Genomic DNA, 24,170 nt, shown 5'->3' with positions numbered 1-24,170 from the left:
AACCATAAATTGGCCACGTCGCTCAAATAAAAAATGACGTTTGTGAGCTTCACGTTGTCGTCCCACGTGTTGTACGCACTTACGCATTCATACGACGCCAACCAGTCTTCTACATCTGTGTCATCGGTGCCGCTGAAGATGGCTTGGTCGCGCTGATGCGCTGCACCGGGACAGATGACAGGCGATGGGGTTGGCAGTTCGGTGGCGGTCTCAGGCATCGCGGAAGTGGTAGGCAAAACTCGGCTGCGAAGCTCCAGGTTGAGGGGATTGCTGGCACCTCCACCACTTGTTGTAGAAGACCTTAAACAGGGCGATGCGTCGTCAACAGTCATAGAACGTTCTGCGATCAGTCGTGAGACGTGTCAGCACACGTACGAGCGTCGAAGCGAGCTTCGTTGTCGTTTTATTTCCTGCCCGTCACGCGCGTTGAACATGCTTGTTGTCGTTGTCTTCAGCAACAGGCGCTGAACATATCAGAGCCCAATACCTGTTTTACAAAATAAATAAATAAATATATATTCAGTAAACCCTGTCTCACCGGGAATAAATCCTCATCCCTTGGACCACTATCCGAGCGCTTTAAGCAATTCTGTCACGCTTTTTTGTTTATTTTCTCTTAGCAATAAAAAATACAGTCGAGCAAAAGCCTCAAGGTATAATATCACAAACAGCGCTAGCAAAAAGTAAGGCGTCACACAATTTCAAAAACCGTTAAGCCCCACCCGGTATTTTTTCTTTATTGCCTTTAAGGCAGTGGGGCACAATATAACAAAACACTACAATACAATAATACACAATGCATTATACAATGCAATACAATAAATTCAATGCAATATTATACAATACGTGTATAATAGATTGCTATATATACATGCCCTTTTTTTCTCCCACCTATAGCACTCTTAACAGGCAGTGTGTAATCTAACTTTTTTATTTGCTTGAGTTTTTCAAACAGGATCGCAGTTTCTTCGCTGGAGTGTCTGTCGATCAGGACTTCATGAATGTTCGTGACGCTCTCCACAGAATACTCATATAAAGATCGAGCCTCAGGGTCACATCGCCGGGAAGCCATCATACTGAGCCGCACTGCAGCAAACCTAGCAGGAAAATCGTGTCGTATGACATATCTGCCTCCATTACACGTAAATACCTAATCCGGTGCGGTGTGAGCGGAAGATGTTTCTTCAGTGTGCGTTGCCGCACATTCTAGAAGACCACGACATCATTGCAGTGAATAATGACGTGTTCTACGTTCTCCTCTTTTTGCAGAGCAAACGCTGCGTGCCTCAAGGTACGTTTTCACCGTGAAACGCACATCATAATTCTCATTGTCTACCGTGAGGATGATAGTAACGAAGACGATGACGCTGCAATTATTGAAAATGACAATGATGATATTAGCTGCTGGTCTTACTCATTTCCTCCCTGATAGGCCGTATGCCTCAGCTTTGATGCATCGCCTAATGGCATAGGTGCAGTTCTGACTCACAAAGATGATGATGGCCAAAAACATGCCATTGCTTTTGCTTAATGGAACTCGTCAAAAAAAGAAGAAAACTGCAGTCAGCTTGACAAGGAGGCACTTGCTTTAATGTTTGCTGTGGATCGGTTCTACCAGTACTTGCTGTGCATATCGTTTGAGGTACACTGACCACAACCCACCGTTTTGACTGTTGGGTGCCAACAAGCCTATTCCAAGTACAAACTTCACCTCGAGTGGTGAGGCTGACCCCGAAGCTCTCCTCTTACAAGTACAAACTTGTCTACAAACTTGCCAGAGAGTTCAGTATTGCTGATGCTCTCAGTAGACTGCCACAGCCCAACGACAGTATACTACACCACCTCGCCCTGCTGATATCCCCTTGCTTTAGGAGGCACATCCGCAATTCCTGTCACCTGCTGCTGTGGCACAAGCCACAAGAAATGATCCAGTTCTGGGTCATATTGTTATTTCTGTTTTGAGAGGAGAAAGCCTCCCAAGGACCAAAGTGTAAGCTTGGGAAAATAGCTTTTCAGCAGTCCTTTAACTCTCTATATATAAATTCGCTCATACAGTGTATTTCTTTTGCGTATTTTTTGCGTTTATAGCGTATTTGACCTGTTAAAATGTAGATATTGGCCGGTAAAGTAACTTCCACTGGTGGGCAAATTCACAAAGCCAATCGGCTTACTGCTTCTTTTTACCGACATTTTTTTGAGGCTTAGGGATGAGGGGTGAAGTGGCAAATGATTCAAACCAGTGTGTGTCACTGACCTGTCACCATATACCATTTATCAATCGTCATTTATGCGTCTCCTTTCTTAGTCTTTCGTCTAAATATTCATGCGTACATAATATTTCAGGTGAGACAGCAAACATTTCATTTCAAATAATTAATTTTATTTGTCTTATTTCTTTTGTCATCTATTTGTGCTTATTTAAATAATAATGACTCTCCTGTGTTGGCCCTCATCATACAAAACACACTGATATGTCTACACGTCGGACGATTGCCGCCGGAGCTTGGATCTTCGCAGTACTCAGAGCATCCCGTAGTACTCCCGGCGAACAACATCTCGCCGCTGCAAGTCGTGCACAGATCGCCGGCCTGCAATACCCATCCAATGATTGTATTAACGGCTCAAAAACAACAAATTTTAGGGCCAGTTACTTTGGCGCTGAAAATTGTGATGAAGAAAATAAAAAATAAAAAATAGCAAGCGTCTATACGATATGAAGCGTCAAATCGACATTGCCAATGGTAGCTATATGTTTCAATTTTATATGAGCCGCTATGAATTTGATTATGGCCACATTCTTTTAGTTTACAGCTGCGTTGGCTTTGTGCTGGCACAGGGGGGGGGGGGGGGGGTAAATGACGTGTCTGAAGGGAGAAGGCTTCACCTACCGATGCTTTACACGGTGTATTCGGGGGATCTCGCACATACTCGTGATGCAGTGAGGTCGTGACGGGATTGCAACATGTCAAAAATTCACTACAAAATGTATATCTAACTTTCCTGTCAGCTCTTATAAAAATGTCGCAAAATGTCACACTCAGACTAACTGCCGTCTGTCTAGGACTGACATTCCGGTAAAATGCATTCTGAAGCTATTAGTAACCTACACATACTAAACAAAATGCACCCTACCATATACGCGGACAGATGTCCGTGGTGCGATGAAAAACCAGCACTATATCACATCACATGGGCATGTCAAAACATAGATGTGGTCCCAAAAATTCGAAAGCCGAGTGCGGAGCAATGGGAGACTCTGCTGTCCAGCGACCGCTGCGAAGACCAGCAAGGTCTGGTACAGCCAGCCCAACGGGCGGCAGCAGCCAGCGGAACCCTGGACTGAGGGCAACCGACCATTGTGCAGACGTGAACGAGGTCGACGGAGAAGATTTGTGGATTCAACAAGCAGACATCTCTGAAGACGTCCCAAAAACCGCCAAGTAATATAGGGTTAAATAAAGTTTTTCCTTCCTTCCACCAAAGGTGACTGAAACGGCAGTAGAGAACGCCTTTAACGCACTTCGCCAAATTTCATTCTAATCAGCGCGCGATGAGTACTTTCATGAACAAAAAGCCTCTTGAACCTGTTTGTGCACCTGCGTGCCATTTACTTTACGCCCGCAATGGTTCGATACTTGTTACATTGACGAAAATGACAGCGGGGCGAGCCTATATGTCGTGCATAGCGTCGAAATATGTCTCGCATGTGCATTTACTTGGGGCCACGTGTCAGGTTTCGCTTTCGGAGTTCGCAGGCTGGTACTGCACCGGATGCATTTAGGTACCTGTGGTGTTCAGCAATATTTTTCACAAGAAACTGCACTTGGTCTTGCAGCCGCGATACCCGTAAAAGGCTGTTATCACTTGCCAAGCTGCCTGGTTTAGCATTACGTCCTGGGCAGTGTTCAATAAGCAATTAGAGGAAAAATTAGTGTCTGCATTACGAGATACACAAGAAGGGAGCCTACAGCCAGTGATATAAAGGAAAACACAACGAATTACTTTGGTGTTAGTGTATGTGTAGTAACCAAGTAATTGTGGAGATAATTGAAAGTAAGAGCGAAATGGCCACATGCCGTTCGTGGGATGCGATCCCACCGAAGGCAGAGCTTTATGCAAATGAGGATTTTCTGCATACGCGCACATTTGATACACCACGCCTGTACATATTATTTCGTGTGAAATGGCGTAACGTCAGCGGCGAGCTAATCTACCTAAATCTGCTACAGGCTGGGGAATTGATTCCTCCCTCAAAGAATTTACTCGAAGGAACTTTTTTTTTCTGTCGGACGGTCACATGGCTCTCGTATTGTCATTTAGCTTCTGCAACGCTGCCCAGCTGATCAAAGCGAAGAGCATAATTTCAAAAAAAAAAAAAATCTGCATAGATGGATAGACACGTCCAGGAAAAAAAAAATATTCCGTACTTGACAACTGATTTTCTTTCGTATCATGCCTTGCGAAAATTGAACATTTTTTAACCTTTTCAGAGGCCTCTTGTAGTGCATTTGCTGCACCACAAGAAATCCTTAGTGAAGCCACATAACGCAACCCGTAAAGCTTCATGGGTGTTATTATAGCGGAAGGATTGTATGGCTATGTAGGCTGATTTCGCATGGACTTGACATTGTCCGAGCTGTAAAAGAGGAACTAGTTGGTATATCGAAAAAAAAAGAAACCATCGGACAGAGCGCCAAGGGAAGGTGTGTAAGTGACAAAATGGTTTATGTGGGTTAATCACTTAATTAATTAGGGCCAATTTTGTGTGTGCTTGGGAGCCAAGATGGCCGCCAGTAAACTTCCGGTTTCAGTTCTCAGCTTCCGGTTACGTGTCTAAGTGCAGAAATGCGAAAGCCTGTACTTAGATATATCTTGTGCTGCTGCACAAGATACATCGCGTGCCTCTTGTGAAATATAGCCTGCGTTCCGTTGAATGCATCAAAGATCACCGGCCTTCTATAGTTGGCTTACATGAAAGGAAAGGCGCAATATCTCTCACTCGCTCAATTCCGCTGACATATCTCGCGGACAATAAAGCAACGCTTAGGCTTGCGCATTTCTAAACTGCAGATTTTGCAGCGAAAACGTTTTATCCTATTCACGCGTTAACTCACCATACATAAAAACACAGCCAAGACAGACGCCATTGAGTCTGAATTATAAAATTGCACATATAGTAGTAGTTTTGGTCGGCATATCTTTATATATTGTTTTCGCTTGTTTTTCCCCGAAACGCCGTTAAAAAAAGAATGATTCACTGACAAGAACGAACAGAAATAGAGCATTATTGGCTCATGAATTACTTTTTTCAAACATTGTTAGTATAAGAATATTTCAGAGCTTACCCATCAGCGTCAGAGCTCGGTCTGTTTCTGTCCTGAATATGTCCAGCATCTTCATCACACCCGACTGACCCTAGAAACGAAACGAAAAAAAAAAAAAATCCGCGCACAAAAAGTGCATCGTCCGTGAAAATCCACTTAACAGTCCTGGCTGGCATAGTTGGTCATTAGCTCCAATCACCTGTAAATAGGTTTGGTTTGTTTTGTATGGCTTAACGTCCCAAAGCGGCTCAGGCTATGAAAGACGCCATAGTGGGGGTCTTTGGAAATTTCGACCACCCGGGGTTCTTTAAATTGCACTGACATCGCACAGCACACGGGCGCCTTCCTTTTCGCCTGCATCGAAAAGCTGCCGAGAACTTTCAGACACAAAAAGGAGCAATTAAAAAAGAAAAACAGGTATAAGCGAAGCTGAAACTAATGTTGAAGGTTCTTAAAAAGAAATATAAATGCCAGCATATATTCAAGCATACCTCTATTGTAGAACTACGTTTTATAAAGATTGATTGCTCGAAGTTTAGGACATGTTTTATTTCTGGATGGCCGGTTGTATATGAAAATTCGCTACCCTCATTTTCATCTAGCACATAAGAATGTGTAAAGGATTCAGAGATAGTAAGTGTGTAATTTAATGAGAAAAAAAGCGGAGAGGTCGGCTGGCGGTAAAGAGACCCTAGCCGCTACGACACACTGGGGAAGGGGGAACAGGATGATAAAGGAGAGTCAGGGTTTGAATGAAGGGTGATGTCATGTACAGTGAAATTTCACTTGTGGTGCGAGTTACTTAGGAGCCCAAGCACACACTTAACGAACTCGTGAAACACGACATGCCGTACGTGTCTTGTACAACACCTCTTATCACTGAACAGACACCGCCACAATTGCAAGTAATATGAAAAATTGTCTCTGGAATGTTGCAGTTAACGCAATCCGGGTTTGCTTCAACTCCGAATTTGTGGAGGTAGCCTTTGGTTTACGCAACTCCAAGCCATAACCGATGGATCAGATTTGCTTGACGTCGCATAACTTTTCATGGTACGTGAAGTCGCCAGCCTGCATCTAGCCGAGACATACGGTCCTGCTGATGGCTTTCATCATCCCAGTTCAGACGCATAGCAGTCTGCATTAAATGAGCTAGTAAGGCTGCGGCGTCACTCCTTGAGAAAGCAAACACTCAGACTGCACCCACTACTTATGCTGTTGAGACAACCTGTGAGCTCTATAGGGCTTCCTAAAAGTAAAGGATCCCTGCTTCCAGCGCTGCAGGTTACTTATAGGGGCGTTCCTGTTGCTGTTTTTATTTTTAGAAACAGACGGATGGGGGGGGGGGGGGGGGGGTCTTTTTTTAGTATGTATTGGACGAGACATGTTCGTTTCTTACGTGAATAAAATTTCTGAACAGTGAATTACTGATTTGTTTTCAGTGATTTAATGAAAAAATCCTGCGCTCTAACGCCTTACATATCTTTGCGTTCTATTCAGCATGAACAGCCCTTTTTCCACTGACTACAGTGGATATGGCGGTCTAAGAATCGGTGCATGTAGATGGTGTTTCTATCGCTATATAATATAAGTACCGCAAGTGAAACGAGAAAGTTGACAGACGCAAAAAAAGTGAAATGATTTAAAGTGGCTAAATATATCATAACATGCGAAAACAGTAGATTGGCGTTGTTTCTCTTGCTAGAAGATATGAAAGAGCATTGAACAAGGGTTAAGGGGGCGCCTCAGTTCGCAAGCCGAGCCAACGTTTCGACAAGGGGACTAGTCTTTGCCAGGACGAAGGCTTCAATTCTACAGTTGTCGCATGCCTGAAGACCTTTTGACTGAAACCAAATTCTTCAACAAAGAGTTTAGCGCACTCATTTCGTCTTTTATCAGTTTACATCCAAACACAATCCGTATTTGTATGCTGCTACGTCTCACCTAGTACCGCAGCGATCATAGTAAATTGGAGATTATCTCTGATACTGTAGGGATCCCAACTATATAGAGTTACGGCCAGCGATTCCGTTAAAGAAAACTAATTTTAAAGCACTCATCAGAGAACATAGACCAAAGCGTGATTGTAGATTTTGCTAACTTCCTCATGCATTACCTTCCTACATTCTAGGTTCAATCGTGTTCAGGTTTGTTTTCCATGAAACCAGTTATTCAAATCCTATATATGTAACACCTGTGTACACTGCTATACTTGCATACTTGTATACTGCGCACCCTTGTCGAGTACACCCCCCATAAAGGCTGTTATGAGGTACTGATAGACAATTTTGTTGAGTGCAGCGAGCAGCACTGCACCCATTAAAGGCGTTATTACTGCCTCAATGCACCTTTTTTTTAGCATTCTGGAGGGTGTAATTTAGGGACACGAAATACCCCTTAAACAATACGATTTGTTTTACAATGTAGGGGGGAAGCCATTGGGGAGCGAGCGTTGTCGAATGAGAGTGCTGCAAACTGTTTTTCTTTAATAAACAATTAGGCCTTAACAAATTATCAATTCTGTAATGCCACAGTGTTCAACATTACCAATAATATCCGCGACCGCAAAAATATATCAGAACATCTCAATGCTTGTTTCTATCGCTGTACCTTAAGTAATACTTAAGCAAACGCGGTGCTATAGTAAACGAGAAATATATTGCATGTTTTTCATCGAGCACTTTACAAGTTAGAACAGCAAAAAGAACAAAAGGAACCGCGTCAGTGAAAAAAAGAACCTACGCGCAGAATAATACGAAGCTGTGGAGTTTTACGGGGCAGAGCATTGTGTACTCTCTCCCAACACTTTGTCCATAAACGCATACTTGAATTTTAGGCAGTACGTACGTTGTAGGCGAGTCCCCATAAGGCAGGTCGGCCAACGAATACCGCTCTCGCTCCCAGAGCAAGAGCTTTGATGACGTCCGTTCCGGTTCGTACTCCGCTGTCCAGGTATACCTCAATGTGTCCCCTCACAGCTGCTACGATTTCCGGCAATGCCTCGATCTGCACACCCACGAATGTACATCTGTATCACAATCTCCATCATGTGGTTAGTACAAACAACCCTGCCTCCTCCAGCCAGAATCAGACTGCACCTATCCTGCAACTTGACTAAGGAAGAAAATGTGTACGGAGTTAGGCACTTCATTCGCACCTCCTTCACTCTGGACAATTTCCTCTTTGTACCCAGTCTGTCACAATGCTATAAATTCAGCCTATGAATGGTTGTGCTTGTACCAGTGCCATATTAATTTCACTTTAAAATTCTCGATTGATCCTAATTTGGTCTTGAACGCTGCTTTTTCCTGTATACCAATTATTTGTGTTGTCAAAATTCACTTCGTTGCTTTTAATCAAAGTTCCAACGTTTTTGTTTCTCTCTGAGGTATTTTCACATAGGTGGCTATTTTTAAACTAGCGCAGATATGTCAGCAGTGAAAACAAAAGAGAACGCTCTTCTTCTGGATAGAGCACGCGAACATTGCACCCGACAACAAATTCATGCATGCATTCAAGACAGTATCTTAGGTATGGCTACCATCAAATTGGCAGGTAAGACAAATTAAACGAGCCGCGAGATTAGTCAAGGACAGCACTTCAAAATCTTGTGCATTTCATGGCACAACAATAGGATTGCGATAAGATGAAGTTGACACATTCTAATAGGGCTATTCACACTATAACCGATGTGAACTTTCTTAGTCACGGAAGAGTCTTGAGAGCATTATGTTGTATGCCTCAGGTAAAATGACACTAGATATAAGCAGCGTGAAATACACCCACACTTCTTATACTACTTCGCTGCCGCTCTGCACCTTGTGGAAGCTACAGCCAGTTACGCGCTGCTCTGAAAATCTTCTGTTTTCTTAGGTGTGGCTTCATGGCAAGGAACTGATTTATTTCAGGATGGGCCAGTAAAGGAGTAGTCGGAACTTTGGAATAGTTGACGAAATTGAGAGCAAAACAGACGAGATGAAAAAAAAAAACGTACTGACAAAACAAATTTGATAAAGATACACTCGATCGTGTCTAGTCTGCTTTTCGCTTAGGTTTCAATAAGGTCTATGCACAACACTGTTTCATTGAAGAAAATGCTTGCTCCGTCTATTGCAAGAAGCCCTTGATAAATTGGTAGCGTGGTAACGCAAAAATTACTTATTCGGCTTCTTTGAAACTGCATCACCTCAACTATTGCCCAAGACTGCACTTTTGGGTAGGAGACATATCAATATTTATGCCGCTTCACACAACTGCAGTCATAATGTTTGCTTTTTTTTCAGAGCCATATAAATGAGTCGCGGCTGACGTTCCCACATTGCTACGTTACAGGGCTTTCAGAAAAATTTGACGAACGAGGTACAACATAGGTCTCACACCGGTCTTACATAGGTCCTAACCTTTCATAATCGAAACAAGCTTTACGCCTTCCTTTCGTCCCAGGAAGGGAATACGCTAGAGACACAATTATACGTAGCCCCATCGTTACGCTCGCTAATATAGCTTTACACGTGATAATACTCGCGGCCACCCCTGCTTATCTTTGGGGATGATGAGCTGTTGAACTGGTACAGCATTCAAGATTAACTATGACTGAAGTAAGCTGCGCAAAGCCATTGAATGACACGCAGTCAGCATGTGGCCAACACACACGTCAAAACGTTTGTCCCCTTTAACATGCGTAATTCCGGTTATAATTTGCGGCTGAGACTGTGGCTCACTACGCCAGTTGTAGAACAAAGCGTATTCATAAATAAAACAAGGACAGGGAAGACACGGGGCAGAGAAAACCTGCATTTTTTGTAATAAATGTTTCTATATTTGGCATGACTCCTTTTTTACGCATCTTTTAGCGATACAAACATGAAAACACAGAATACAAAAATATTTTGGTGAACAAGCTTTCATTGTTAAAGATTATTCACGATTCTGAACTACCGGCACAGCTGTGCTACGTAAAAATGCAGCACAGAATATTAAGAGAGAGTAAAAAATGAACTGAGTTGCTTTGGGACGTTAAACCCCACAAACCAACCAGTAAAAAATGAACATTTAGAGATACTAGTCATCCATTAGAGAGAAGAGTGAAGACTTTGTAATTATTGTTGTTCTGTGTCAGGCTTCAGAATGCGGTGAACTTCTAATCAAAAGCACAGAAAGGATGGAACAAAGGTAAACAAAAGGACCTCCTTATTGTAAACTCTCAGTGAGAAAAGGGTGGCTGACAGGCACGCGGAAACAATTCGGAACATAAGGAAACAACTGGAGAAACCCATAATTAAAACAGCCATAGGAAAAGCAGCGTTGGCAGACGAACTACGTAGAAAGAGAATGCACAACTATGCTTTCTTTATGCTGTACGTTGATCGTATGCCGGCGCTGCTCTCCATAGGAGGATTGTAAGCCAACAATATAGCTAAACGGGCGAGTCGTTGAAATATACTGAAAGAAAAACAGCGCAAGAGACAAACATCCAAGCACAGAACCAAAGGACGAGCGCTGACTCACAACCTAACCTAACCTAACCTAACCTAACCTAACCTAACCTAACCTAACCTAACCTAACCTAACCTAACCTAACCTAACCTAACCTAACCTAACCTAACCTAACCTAGCCTAACCTAACCAAATATATTCAAAGACGCAACACAATATATGGAACAAAAAATTACCACCCTATCAAGACGTGGACAAGCCAAAAAACGTGTTTTGCTGCGTATAGGATGAAGGCAGGAAATGTCTCTTTCATGTAGAAACATCGATTGTTTGCTAACGTACAACCTTATTTTTTCTTCATGTGGTAGGCCTCCATTGTCTCACGTGTTACCCGAGCCGGGTGCTAGTACAGCATAGCAAGATTCGCAGTCACGGACGGTGTCAACGAGATTGGAACATTTGTTAGCGTCCAACTTATTTGCGTGCCCTTTCAAACGCATATTAATGCATCGCCCCATCTGCCCGATGTACCCTTGTCCACATGACATTAGAATTTTAAAACTACACCTCCAGTGCATGGCATATACTTAGTTTCATGCTTAACCCCACATGTCATTTCAGGTTTCTTTTTAAAACAGCATAAACGCTTTAAAGTTTCTCAAGAAACGTTTCTACAGGATAAATTAACAATGCCAATGATATTGCTCAACTCGAAACTGACTCAACACTTATCCACAATTGGTGTCTTAAATGGAAAATGTCTTTGAATACGGAGAAATGCGCTCATCTTTGTTTTTCACGGAAAAAAATCAAAGTCCAAGCACAATATCGCATAAGCAATGAATTGATCAGCCAGACATTTACATACAGATACTCAGGTGTTATACTGACAAATGACTGTTCCTGGAATGCTCATGTAGACCATGTGGTTACCAAAGGCGGTAGGGCACTAAATTTTATACAGCGAAGTTTAAAATGTACGCCGCCAAACCTCAAGAAAACTGCTTTTCTCTCTTGTGTTTCTACCCATCATGGAATATGCGTGTATTGTATGGGACTCGGCACAGCAGGTATTATTTGAAAAACTCGAGAAAATTTATAATAGAGCAGCAAGGTTTGTCTTGGGGAGGTACGGGCGAAGAGATAGTTGTACAGCAATGAAAGAAGAATTGCAGTGGGAACCACTCGCTTCCCGTAGAGGAAAGCTGAGGCTAAAATTGCTGTACCTAATAATTCACGGAAAAATGGGGATTAATTTTGAAAGTTTTTCAAAAACAGCCGTTTTACATTTGTAAACGACATGACCACTCTCTCAAAATTAGAGAGTACCGTACCAAGACGAACCTCTTTGCAAATTCATTTTTTTTTGGTAAAACAGTGCAACAGTGGAACCCGCTTTCCTAAATGCAAGTGTGTTCTGCAAGTGAAGATGTATTTTTTGCCAATATTTAACTCCCCCTGCTATAACGCCTTCGGGCAGTGCCGGGTAACACTTGAATAAAGAAAATAAAGAATAAAGGTGCAGGAAAAACAACCCCTATGTCATATCTTTTTGCCACATGTTTAAGATTGTGCGACAGGCGGAGTACATAACAGATAATGACAAGCATTCTTCTTTCATTCCCTTTTTCCGCACTAGGCCCCAAAGATGGAGTTTTAAGCTTTTTGCCTATCTTGTTACAGCCCAATGATAGAACATCATCCGGGTAACCAGATGCCCTGAGTCTTCCAATTTGATCATTGAAACTGCCGATTACCAAATGTTTCCAAGATTTCGATAAAGCAAACATCGTAGATGAGTCCAAAAGTCCTGTTTTTGCTTTCTTAGAGTGATGCGATTTAAAATTTAACGGTTTTTCTGCCATAGGTGGGTATTCCCAGCAAATAAGGGCCCGTCTCAACATAAAAACTCCGATCAAAAAACAGTAGCTTACTTTCATTCGTGACCTCAATGTTGAAATGTGGACCAAGAGAATTTTCTTTAAACAATTTTAGCACGCCATTCATGCGCCTAGGGAAGGTAATTTTTCCGACAAAAATTAACTCACAGACATAACGAGAAATGCGTGGCACCCTAACCGACGTTTGTTTTAAATGCCACAATCAACGAAGGACAAAAGATCACTTAACACAGGCCCTACTCTAGATCCAATGCAAGCACCCGCTCTTTGGGTGTACAATTTTCCTTCCCACTCAACAAACTAAGTCTTCAGGTAAAAAGAGAGCAGCTCGAGGAAGCTCGCTACAGAAATACCACACCCTCTAATAAATGGTTCTTCATTATTATCCAGTGTTACACATTTTGAAACAGCTAGCATTCATAAATTCATAAAAAGGTACGGAATAAAATATATCTACCACATCTACCTTGAACACCGTGCACCACCCACGATTTTCATGCCGAAGGAAATTTACGACACCCGCAGAGTTCCGAACTCTGAATGAGTCATTAATAGCCAAGGAAGCTAAATGTGCTTGCAAATTACCTGAAACATCATACTGCCATGTACTCGTCTCCGTAACAACAGCTCGAAACGGCATGCCTCCTTCGTGCGCCTTTGCTCAGAAAATGTTTTCAAACTCAGGCCTCTCGCCTTATGCAAACCTGCTTTTAGCCGTGCCAGGTTCAAACGTTCCAACACGCGCAGAGCTCTGGCTTTTTACTTCCCTGGTTTTGTCGAAACAGGGACGAAATTCTTCTGCACTGGTTCCATCTCCTTTGAAGAAAACATGGTTTTTGGAAGGACAACGAGACAACCCTCTTTATCAGCTTTCAGGATCCTCGAATTTCTCAAATGTAGATATATATCTAGTGAACCGAACCCTTCCTATATTTATCAGTCTCAGTGCTTGACAAAACTGTATTACACTCCTCAAAGCATCTCGGTTAAAAGAGGGCGCGTGCAAGACGAGAAATCGACCAGGCGAGCGTCACCTTTTCTTCTTTCACCTTCCTTCTATCCCATTTCGAAAACACTTCTTGTCGTTTTGTAATAGGCGTTTCACTCAAAATGATGACCTTCCCCAGGCAGCACAAAGCATTGGGCCAATGTTGTAAGTACGACGGCAAGCAGTGGCCCTACATTGGGCCAGCCTAACCAGCATGCTCCCAACATAGGACATGCCAGTCAACACAATGTCCAACAATGGCCCAGTCTAGCCAGTGCTCTCCCAGTGTTGGCGCTGCCAGTAGCCAACACTGGTTAGCTTGGGCCAAGATGTACAGTGAGTTCCCGATATTGGCACTGCCGTACATACAGAATGTCTATGTTGGACCGAGATTGCCGTTGTTCCTCCAATAATGGTCGCACGGGTTTTAAAACTGGCTATAATGGGCCAAGCTGTCCTGCCTTCCTCCGTCATTGGGTTTTCCGTTTTTTAAAACTGGCTACAATGGACCAAGTTGTCCTGTGTTCTTCCGGCATTGGATGTTCCGGTTTTTAAACATGGCTACAATGGACAATGTTATCCTCTGTTCTTCCAGTATTGGATGTTCAGTTTTTTAAAGATGGCTACAATGGACCAAGTTGTCCTGTGTTCCGCCGTCGTTGGCCGTTCCTTTTTAAAACTGGCTACAATGGACCATGTTGTCCAGTGTTCTTCCGGCGTTGCCCGTTCAGTTTTTAAAACTGGCTACAATGGACCAAGGTGTCCTGTGTTCTTCCGACGTTGACCGTTCCGTTGTTTTAAACTGGCTGTAATGGACCATTGCAATTTGTCTTGTGTTTTTCCAGTACTAGCTATCCCTGTATGAAAACTGCCCACGATGGACCACTTTTTCCCCTGATCTCGCAATTGTCATTGCCATCCTAAAAACGCAGCTTTAATGGGCTGCCGAAGTGAATATTTTCCGTTGACCATTCGATCAAAACAAATTCTCCATTTTTATGGTTGAATACACGTGCGCTGGACGCCAAACCGCGGCATTTAATTCCGACAACATTTCAGCCGATCGTTCGGACCTCACCAAGTACCACGTACGGGACGACAATTAATATAACGCATTCAAGCACGTACCGCGCCAACTGTCTGGATTCGTCGTTTCGGTGCGCTCATATGCGGCGCATTTTTGGGGGTCAGCTATATGTGTTTATGGTTTTAGCCTATTGGCATGCATGCAGATTTCGTCGCAGGCGCATACGCTTGTCGCACAATTATATCTAATGATAGCACGACCGTGCGACCACATATGTATACCCCAGACCGGCTAGCACTCACGACCCAATATGCCTGTATTGGATGCCGATTACATCCCTGCATCTATACGTAACCTATAGTACAAATCCAGTTGTCAGGGAGAACGCGCATAAAAACGAAATCGTGTCGCCATAGCATGTTCATGTGACATTAAATTAGTGATTAGAAGGTAGCTTTTTCATTGCCGAGAAGGAAAACGTTGCCTCACGTTGAAGGAACAAATGACCATTTTCTCAGCGATGTTTTTGTTCTAGTGCTTTTGTATTATCCATAAGGAACTACGCGCAGCATCGTCTGTTTACCTGGAGAAAGGACCGAATACGATGTGTGTACTTTCTAGACGCAATCACTGGAAAATGAAAAGCCGGAAGACTCGCGAGGTTACCATTTTAGTTTTGGGCATTCACACGGTGGTAAAAAAAAATGACAGTTTTTCGTGCAGACTGCGAGCATGAAGGCCCCGGTACATTTATATGGCGCACAACATATATATCGCCAATAAACAAAAAAAAATAGTTTTTTCCGTCTATTAGTTTAGAGTTTGACCATTCCAACCGCGCTAGGCGGTGGCAAAGGAATAAAAAAAAACTGTACAGGAATGAAAATATTGTGCGCTGTCGAGTCATTCGAAAAAACGAATGCAGCCTACAAACACTGTTTTAATGAGGCAGTTTTCCATGCCCTTTCCAATTCTTTCATTCTACTAAAATGATTTGGAATACGTTGCTTGCTCATTGAACGTTATCGTCTTTTTGTGCAACCCGCGTTAAGGTGAAGGTGATTGCGAAAAACGTCTGTGTATTGCCTGATGCCACAGCGCTTCAGGACCTCGACGCGCACAAAATTGATTCTGAATCATTCATTGCTGTGTCTGTCACCGTCGATTTGCGAAGTCGAGACAAAACATGAGCGAATAAATATTGTTACAGCTGGAGAATGATGAGGACGAAGTGGCGCTCTCGTTTGTGGAAGATTAAGAAAAAGAAGTGCGTCGAATGGGCGGCCCTCGTAGCCTGGCTCCTTGGCTGTTCCTCAATGTATATATCTTTAATCCTCTTTTGTAAATATATTTCTCCCTGTTACAAAATTATATGCCAAAATTTAAAAACCTTGAACAATTCACAAATTCCGTAGAATGTTGAGAACAGCGCGGTGCGCTATAATTGGACAAAGGCTTTATCGATGTGGCCATAATTACTTGCGCAACAAAATTATGCAAGGTGTATTAATGGTTTTGAAAGCTGAGGTAGTGTAGAATAGGTGGAAAAAGTTTAAACAATGTGAAAACTGTTCTTGTTTTCCTAAAAATTTTCACTGTTCGCTGTTTTCTGTAAATTAGCGCGATCGTATCTCTGTATCCAAATGTCATAAAAATATGAGCTTTAGCTGTTTGCGGATAATTATGCTGAGAACATATTGTGGAATTATTGCTGCTCTACCATGAACCTTTTCTGAAATAAAGGCCTCCAAATAAGGAAAATTTTCGTTTCCTGGGCCGATGTTTAGAATTTTTATAAAAACATCTACTCATACCCGAAAAGCGAACATTAACTGAATACAAATAAAAACATGTATATATTTAGTCGGATAACTTTCAGCTATCTAACTTGAGCATAATTTGTATAATCTATAACCAAAGTTGGCCAGAATAGAAGAGAAGCTCGGAACTCCGCCTCTTTGACATTATTAATCAGTCATCACGCAACAGTATATAATATTTTGAAGTAGATATAAAAGGTCGAACGACCATCCTTTGTTCGATCATAGGTGGCGAAAGGGAGGGGACGCGCGCATTTGTCGATGCACCAGCTGTATGGATTTACGCAAGAATGTGGATGGTAGATGGGGAGGCTTTCTATTTTTTTAGAAAATGTTTGTCCGTGGTTGGCTTGAAGAAACAATGCGTTTGCGAACACACAAAACAAAACTATTTATTAGAACTCGACTCGAGCGGTGCGCGCTGGCGGCCGCTCATCGGCATGGTCCGAAGTCACGGCTGGCCGGCGCAAGCAGAAGAGGGCTGGGTAAAGGACGAATGGAATGTTGAGAGGGTCGTTGGTCCTTCGTTCCCACGCGCAGCCCTTGCGAACACAACACCGCGGCGGGAATCACGCGCTGTTTGAGCGGGTCGCTGTTCCCCCTCGCCTACGCGTCTACGTGCAAGACACAACAGACAGCATCCCCAGCTGCGCTGCTGTGCGGCCTCCTCCCGAAGCGTTCATTTCAGAGCTTGTTGGAGACGCTACAAGACTTGTGACAGCTTCTTAAACCTTTCTTTAATTTCTTCCCTCATTAATTTTCTTTTTCATTGTGCTGTGCATAATTTTCTCTTGCGCCTATACATGTCCATGTGCTCCGGTTGGTGCTTGCTACATATCAGTGAATAGCTGAGCTGTGAAATGTCGCCGGAGTACGGATTACAGCAATGGCGGAATACCATCGGCATTATTGGACTCAGTGAACGCCGTCATCTTAGACCGTGAGTATATATCTTTGCAGCATGCCATTGCTTCATAATTGGTTCTATATAATCTCCTACCAGTCCCAAATGTTCTCTTTCCTTATTCTCCTCGAAACAACTGCGCGAAGCATGACTTCAAGAACTAAGCGAATTTTCGTCCGGGTTACATGCAAGCAAGTGCGTGGACTTATTTGCTGGCTGCGATATGAATAGCATTTGCGCCGAAAATAGAGGAGCCGTGCGTAACAGGTGTGTATGCCACCAACACGTGACAGAACACTGCAGGCAGCCATTTGCGCAGTTTTTTGACTGTGCAGCGCGCCGCAATCAATTAGTAACCAGATACTATGCGCCCGGCTTTGTACATATATTTTGGACAGCCTCTCTTCTGCGCGCAGGAAGCCATGTTCACACAGTTTTTGGATTTTGTTAAGAGTTAAGGGCAGTTTTTTGTTTTCAGATGTATAGACGAAGTTTTGAAAACTGTTCGTGCCGTCTGTGCAAGCGAATTTTACAGTGGGGCAGACATGTGCGTGATGCCGCTTGATGACTAGGCTATAATTAAGTCATAATGAACCTCCACTTTTATAATGGTTAATATCATATTGAGGAATTGAAAGCCGTGAACAGCGCAAGTGAGTCCCTTTTCAAAATTTTCTTAATCGACGCCCCCCTTCTGAGCACGTGCCTTCAGGTGAGGGCGTTATCAGAAAGCGGCGACAATAGGAGAGCGATTTCGCAGACGCCCTTCGAGGGCGGGGGAAAATAACAATACAAGCAAAAAGGCACATCAGCCGTGTGTGCACTGCGTCCCTGTCACTGCAAAGTAAACAACGTGCACGCGGGACACAATGTACAAAACATTGACGGCCGGTATGAGGCAACCATATCGTCCGAAATATATTGCTCGCGAAGCGCTCGATGACGGCGCGCACTTTCAGGCGAAATGGGACAGGACGTCAGGTCCGCCTGTTCGGCAATTACAGCTCTTTGTACCTCACGTGCCGTACCGTATGCATGAAGTGCACGCCATAGCCATCGTGCAAGAATGTTGAAACCGAAGCAGCGATCCACGTATTCTAATTCTATAGGAAATCATTTGGGAGTAGAAAAGAGCAACTTAATATGATGTGCATGGTTCTTTAATGAACGATATGTACAAATGGACGGTTGAATAGTTACAGTAATGGAGTGTTCCGCTAGAATTGTTTACGGCCGTGACCGCAATAAACATTACTCATATTGCTCTTAGCTTTAAGCTCTGGCATTGATAAGCCTATCTAAAGAACCGACTGGCAGTGACAGGTTGTTTACAGCTGTTGATCAAAAGGTAGGCCATCATGCTATTATTGCAGGCATATTTGCTTCTTTTTGTACCTCTGTTTACTAAAACTTAATTTTGTTCCCCATTCCTAGGGACGCTGCACCTCTTACAACACTCACTGTTCAGTCGCTTTTATTCAAGTATACAAAAAGGAGGAAATGCGCATGCACTCAAAGGATAGCCTGTCTTTCCGTTAACAGCTGCAAATAACACGCCACTGCTCCTCGGTACCTTGGATGAGGGGTTACCTGAGATGCCTAGCAATTGCTGTAATATTTATACCAATCACTGCAGTGAAACAGAAAGGTAAAACTGCATCACTTTAACTGCTGCATGCACCTATAAACGAGCCTTAATTTATTGCCTGTTCTTATAGACGCAGGACCTCTTACTATAGGCTTTGTTCAGTAAGCAACCGTCTTTCATTGCTTCAATTTCTATCTCTCCACCACTTTCTTGTTTCTCTGGGTGTGATCATTTGATTTCATTGTTCAAATCATATTGTTTTATCATGTGTGAATGATTTAGCCTGCACATACATGCTTTCATTTTTTTAGATGCGCATCGGGAGCGTTTTTTACGTAGAAGTGGATCGATTGAGTTGTATCACTGGTGCGAAAACCGACAACCCCCAGAAGATATGTGTCCTGTGGTTGAAAGGGCAATAAAGAAGAAGAAAATCAGCGGAAACGCCTGCCTAAAAAAAGGTAGCACTGCATCACTGTAACTGCTGCATGCACCTTTAAATATGCTTTATTTTTATTGCCTATTCTTATAGACGGTGGACCTCTTGCTATTGGCTTTTTGGAGAAAGCAACCGCCTTTCATTGCTTCAATTTCTATCTCTCCACCACTTTTTTGTTACTTCGAGTGTGATCCTTTGATTTTATTGTTCAAATCATATTATTAAATCGCCGGTGAATGAATTCACCTACACATACATGCTTTCATTTTTTTTAGGTGCGCATCGAGAGTGTTTTCTACGTATAAATGGATCGATTAAGTTGTATCACTGGTGCGAAAACCAACTGTTCGGTATACCCCCAGAAGATTTGTGTCTTGTGGGTGGCAGGGGTATAAAGAAGAGGCTGATCAGTGGATAAGCCTGCCTAAAAACTTACAAAGATGGTGCAAAAGCGAAATGCTGATCAGGGTTAGAGTCTGATTACTTCTGTTATCCCATTTCACTTGCTAGGTGATGTGACATATATGAAGCACCAGCACCTTAGTATAATTTGTGGTATACTCACTGAAAATTGTGTAGACATTAACTTTTTTCTCGTTCAATTATTTTGAGTGACGCACGAATTAGAATAAAACGAAGTCATCCACACGTCTAATGCCCATAGACATTAGATGCGTGGATGAGCTCATTAATTGTGTTCCTATGTGAGCATGCAATAGTTTGTCGAATATATTAATATGTTAAAAGTTGATTTTTTTACTGTTAACCGGAGTAATACATATGCTCCATATCATAGCATTATTCGCCTGCAGTTTGTATCTGCTCTTTCCTAAATTGTATTCTACAAAGTATACGTGTGTCATCTCGTACGTCTATTTAATTAGCGAACAATTTGCAATCGAATCCCTTTTGTAATGTTTCAGCTACAAATAATGTATGACAGTTGTGACAATATAGGGAGCTTTAGGTATAACATATAGCGCGAAAATCTTTAATATATGCGATGATATTTTTATTCACCGCATTGGCTAAACCAGCCTGTTGAAGAGACGAAATGAAAACAAATATGGATGTCTTCGGACAGGAACAGTAATCGTGGTGCCATGACCATTTTTTTAATTAAATTTTCATATGTCGTGGGCTAATGTCTCGACACAAAGGAATGACCCTTAGGTTTGCCAGATGCGGCGTAGTATTCTCGAAAAAAAAAACGCCTATCACTAAAGCTGGAAAACGCCGTTTTTGTCGTTTCAAAAAGTTGCACGTTTGGAGGCCGGCTGGTTGCGTAAAATTTTGTCATCCACTGTTTTTTACTCACCGCATTTGGGTAACGTTTACTTGTATAAGAAGTATTAAAAGTGTGTTTCATTAATGCAGTTGATTTAGTAAAAAATCGCAAACTTTGCTTCAAGAACAACGCGCTACAAAAATGTTAATGTTCAACCTTACATACTGGCGTGACGCATTGCGTTGTTTGCACTAAAATATTCTGTGTTTATTACGCAGGTCATATTGTTAATTTAAGGCAGAATTTGGAGCTCTAAGCTGCTATGTGTGTTCTCTGTAACGCCACCAAAAGTATTATGCTGGAAAGCGATTTGCTTAAGATTGTAATTATAAAAACTACACATTGAAAAATCATCTTCAAAAATATAGTATTGTTAGTGGTGGTCAAAGCTGACAAATGGAATAATATATTAATAACCTAGATTGAATACTATTGCACCTAGCAATAAAAAGAATGCAGGAAAGAGAAAAAGTTCAGCCTTCACTTGCGTTCTGCCATGAAATTGACAGAAATAGTGAATTAATACCATTTTAAGCTATATTAAGTATTTGTCCCAGAAGCAGAAGAACGGTGTTAAGCGCTGACAATGTTTTAACTTTTACTTAAGGTAAAATGTTACTAAATTAAGCAAATACTAAATTGAAGTTTTGATGCCTATTCCTAAAGGGAGAGCGATATAAGCACATCTATAGAACAAAAACAAGCATTTTTATATTTCTAATATTACATTTTGCAGAATTCAATATATTTAGTGACTCAAATTAACAAAGTACTTTGCATTGTTTCCACAGATTTTGATAAAAATTGATGTTGCGGCCGTTTCTTCAATTCTAATCAGTTTTCCTTATTTTACCATTTTCTTACTTTTGTCCAATTTCAAAATAATATGCAGATACACACACAAATCTAGAGCTTCAAATTTTTTCAGAAATAAAGAATGGAACCTAGATAATGTAGAAAAATAGTTTCTGTGCCAAGATATTATTGGATCTTGCAAGAATGCAGGCTTAGTTTGGCCATTATCAGCACAAGCACTTGGTTTAATATTTAATGTTATATTTTTAAACAGTATAACGCAACACTTTTTAGTCCGTGATATTTTTGAGGTACTGAAGATTTTTGAGAGGGATTTGAATGAAAATCGAAGATGATCTTTTTTTAATTGCAGCAAATTTGCCCTTTACTGCTCTTTTCGAATTCTGAGCAATTTTGATGCGTTGTGGAGAACACACCTAGTGGTCTGGAGCTCCAGATACTGCCTGGAATTAAAAACATGCGTCAGGAAGTGAAAACATATTTAGTGCAACCAACCTAATGCATCATATGCCAGTACATAAGGTTAAAAATGAATATTTTTGCAGCGTATCACTCCTGAAGAAAAGTTTGCGATTTTTTAATAACACAACTGCAAAAACAAAATAGGTTTCTAATAGTGTTTGTAAATATAAAACCTGCATATATTTAGTGAGTAAAAAAGAGCAGATGACAAAATCATGGTATCCAAACTTGAAACATTTTGAAATGGCAAAAACAGCGTTTTCTACCTCTAGAGATATACCATACAATTGTTTTTTTTCGAGGAAACTACGCGTATCTTGAAAAACTAAGGTTAATTCTTTTGTGTCTAGATACTTGCCCACCACATATAAGAATTTCATTGGAAACGAAAGATGGCCATGGGACCTCGATTATGTTTCTTATCTAAGGCACCCATAATACGCTGTGAGAAAGCCAATATCAAGGGCATTTTTTTAATATGCCATATTTCGAACGGTTGTGCCATCTAAGAAAATTAGAAAGCTAGGCACACCTTAGGTGTAGCCAGCCCTCACTTTCTGTTACAGCTGCATTTGCTAAGCTGAATTAATGCCGTTGATTACTTTATTTTAGCCACGAATATAGCGCTATTACGTGTCAATTTTAAAGAAAGGCCGCAGTGACGCGATTCCTGTAGAATTTGTAAGTGAAATCTGTAAACCTTACAAATTTACCCATATATATGATCTCTTGCGGGTTTTATTCAAGCTACATTACACCTGCTGCGCCCCATAGCTTGAGCCAAGGGTTATAAATAAACCATTAGAAACAGACGATGGAAACCGGTGGTGCATTGCTGGCAGCCACTTAGGACAGCGCAGAAAATTTTTATTTTGTACGTGGGGAAGTGAGGTTATTCGCTTCAAGTACTAAATATTCACTTTAGACAATAAATAGGACTTACAGAGTGGGTGAGCACGTTCGGGAACCCCTGTTTCAATATTTGTGGTTAGAAACCTCATGTGTACCTTTTTTTCCAGCTGTCGATAAATTCCGGGTTATGTAGATACCGAAACCGTTACCAGCCCATCCGCGCACCTCAACTCTGCTGCTCACAACATGATTTTGAGCGGACAAAACAACCTGCCGCTAAGATTGCTAGCCCCATGCATGAGTAAGGGTGATATGCTGGCGATGGTTGCTTCGCGTCGGCCCTTTGGCATACATGAAGGCTCGAGTTACAATGAGCGCGCCGAACTTTGCAATGCGGCTAATGACTACAAAGCGGTAAGGATATAAATGAGTTTAACAGTATTTTTCAGCTGTAAAATACAAATACAGTCTTGTTGGACGATGTGCTGGCGCGGACGAAGAAACCATAGGCAACTTGTAGTTCTAACGCTACACAGGGCTGTCGAGCCAAGCCAAGTCCTCAATTGTATTGTCCGGGAATCAGATTTCTGTATTTTCGTGGTTTTCTATTGTATCTGGCGTTCAAAATGCAGACGTGAGGGTTCTTTATCACAAATATTCAAACGTGGATTGTGCCGGTACTCTTCAAAGTAGCAACACCATTTATTGTGTAAGGCATTAATCTGGAATTTAGGTAAATAATGTCAATAAGGATTCCAAACAAAACCTTTTCTGTGGCGCTCAAGGTAGCTTCCAGCAATATATATCTGGTTTCCTTTGCCTGCCTCCGAAATGTTTTTTTTTTTATCCCTTGGATCAAATTTGCTTGGACAAGCAGTATATGTGTAAAAATGATGCACCTGTGAGCTACCCGTTTAAGTGAGCTCCCGTTTAAGTGAACTACCCACAAAACCAGTCAAAAGCGTATATCAGCTAACCAGCGGCCAGTGCAGCAGTCGTGGGCTTAGATCGCTTGTGTATATTATATCTAGCCATTTAAAAAAAATGAAAATGGTCGACGAACATTCTCTTGGTAACGATTATTAGTATAAACTGTTTGCACATCGCAGAAAGCATAGGAGCGGCAAAAAACTAGCGCGCCAGTCATATGCGGAGACAGCCGATAATCAAGCACTAATTCCTAGTGTGGGATGAAACACTGGCTGTCTCAGCCGTATTGCTGTGGAGGCGATCAAAATGCAACAGGGCACATGCTATGCAATGTATGTGCGTCTTTCATCCTAATAAACCTAAGGCAGCTGAAACTAGTCTGGAACTCATCAGTA

General features: G+C 42.0%; 1 protein-coding gene across 2 annotated transcripts in view; it reads right to left on the bottom strand.

The window, feature by feature from the left end:
- Nucleotides 1–2,367: 2,367 nt before the first annotated feature.
- The window catches only part of LOC146188561 (uncharacterized), a 52,569-nt gene continuing 30,766 nt past the window's right edge, over nt 2,368–24,170 (bottom strand). For both annotated transcript variants that reach the window (XM_084603838.1, XM_084603839.1), the window contains 3 exons: nt 8,172–8,330; nt 5,346–5,415; nt 2,368–2,588 (listed from right to left, as the gene is read on the bottom strand). In XM_084603838.1, coding sequence (XP_084459964.1) covers nt 2,521–2,588; nt 5,346–5,415; nt 8,172–8,330 — 297 coding nt within the window. In that variant the 3' untranslated portion in view covers nt 2,368–2,520. The remainder of the gene's footprint in view (nt 2,589–5,345; nt 5,416–8,171; nt 8,331–24,170) is intronic.

The sequence above is a fragment of the Amblyomma maculatum genome, chromosome 5, assembly GCF_055883805.1.
Source record: "Amblyomma maculatum isolate TAMU_Amacu chromosome 5, ASM5588380v1, whole genome shotgun sequence".
NCBI classification, from domain to species: Eukaryota; Metazoa; Arthropoda; class Arachnida; order Ixodida; family Ixodidae; genus Amblyomma; species Amblyomma maculatum.
The sequence above is the reverse complement of the archived record's forward strand: the minus strand, read 5'-3'. Positions and strand labels throughout refer to the sequence as shown.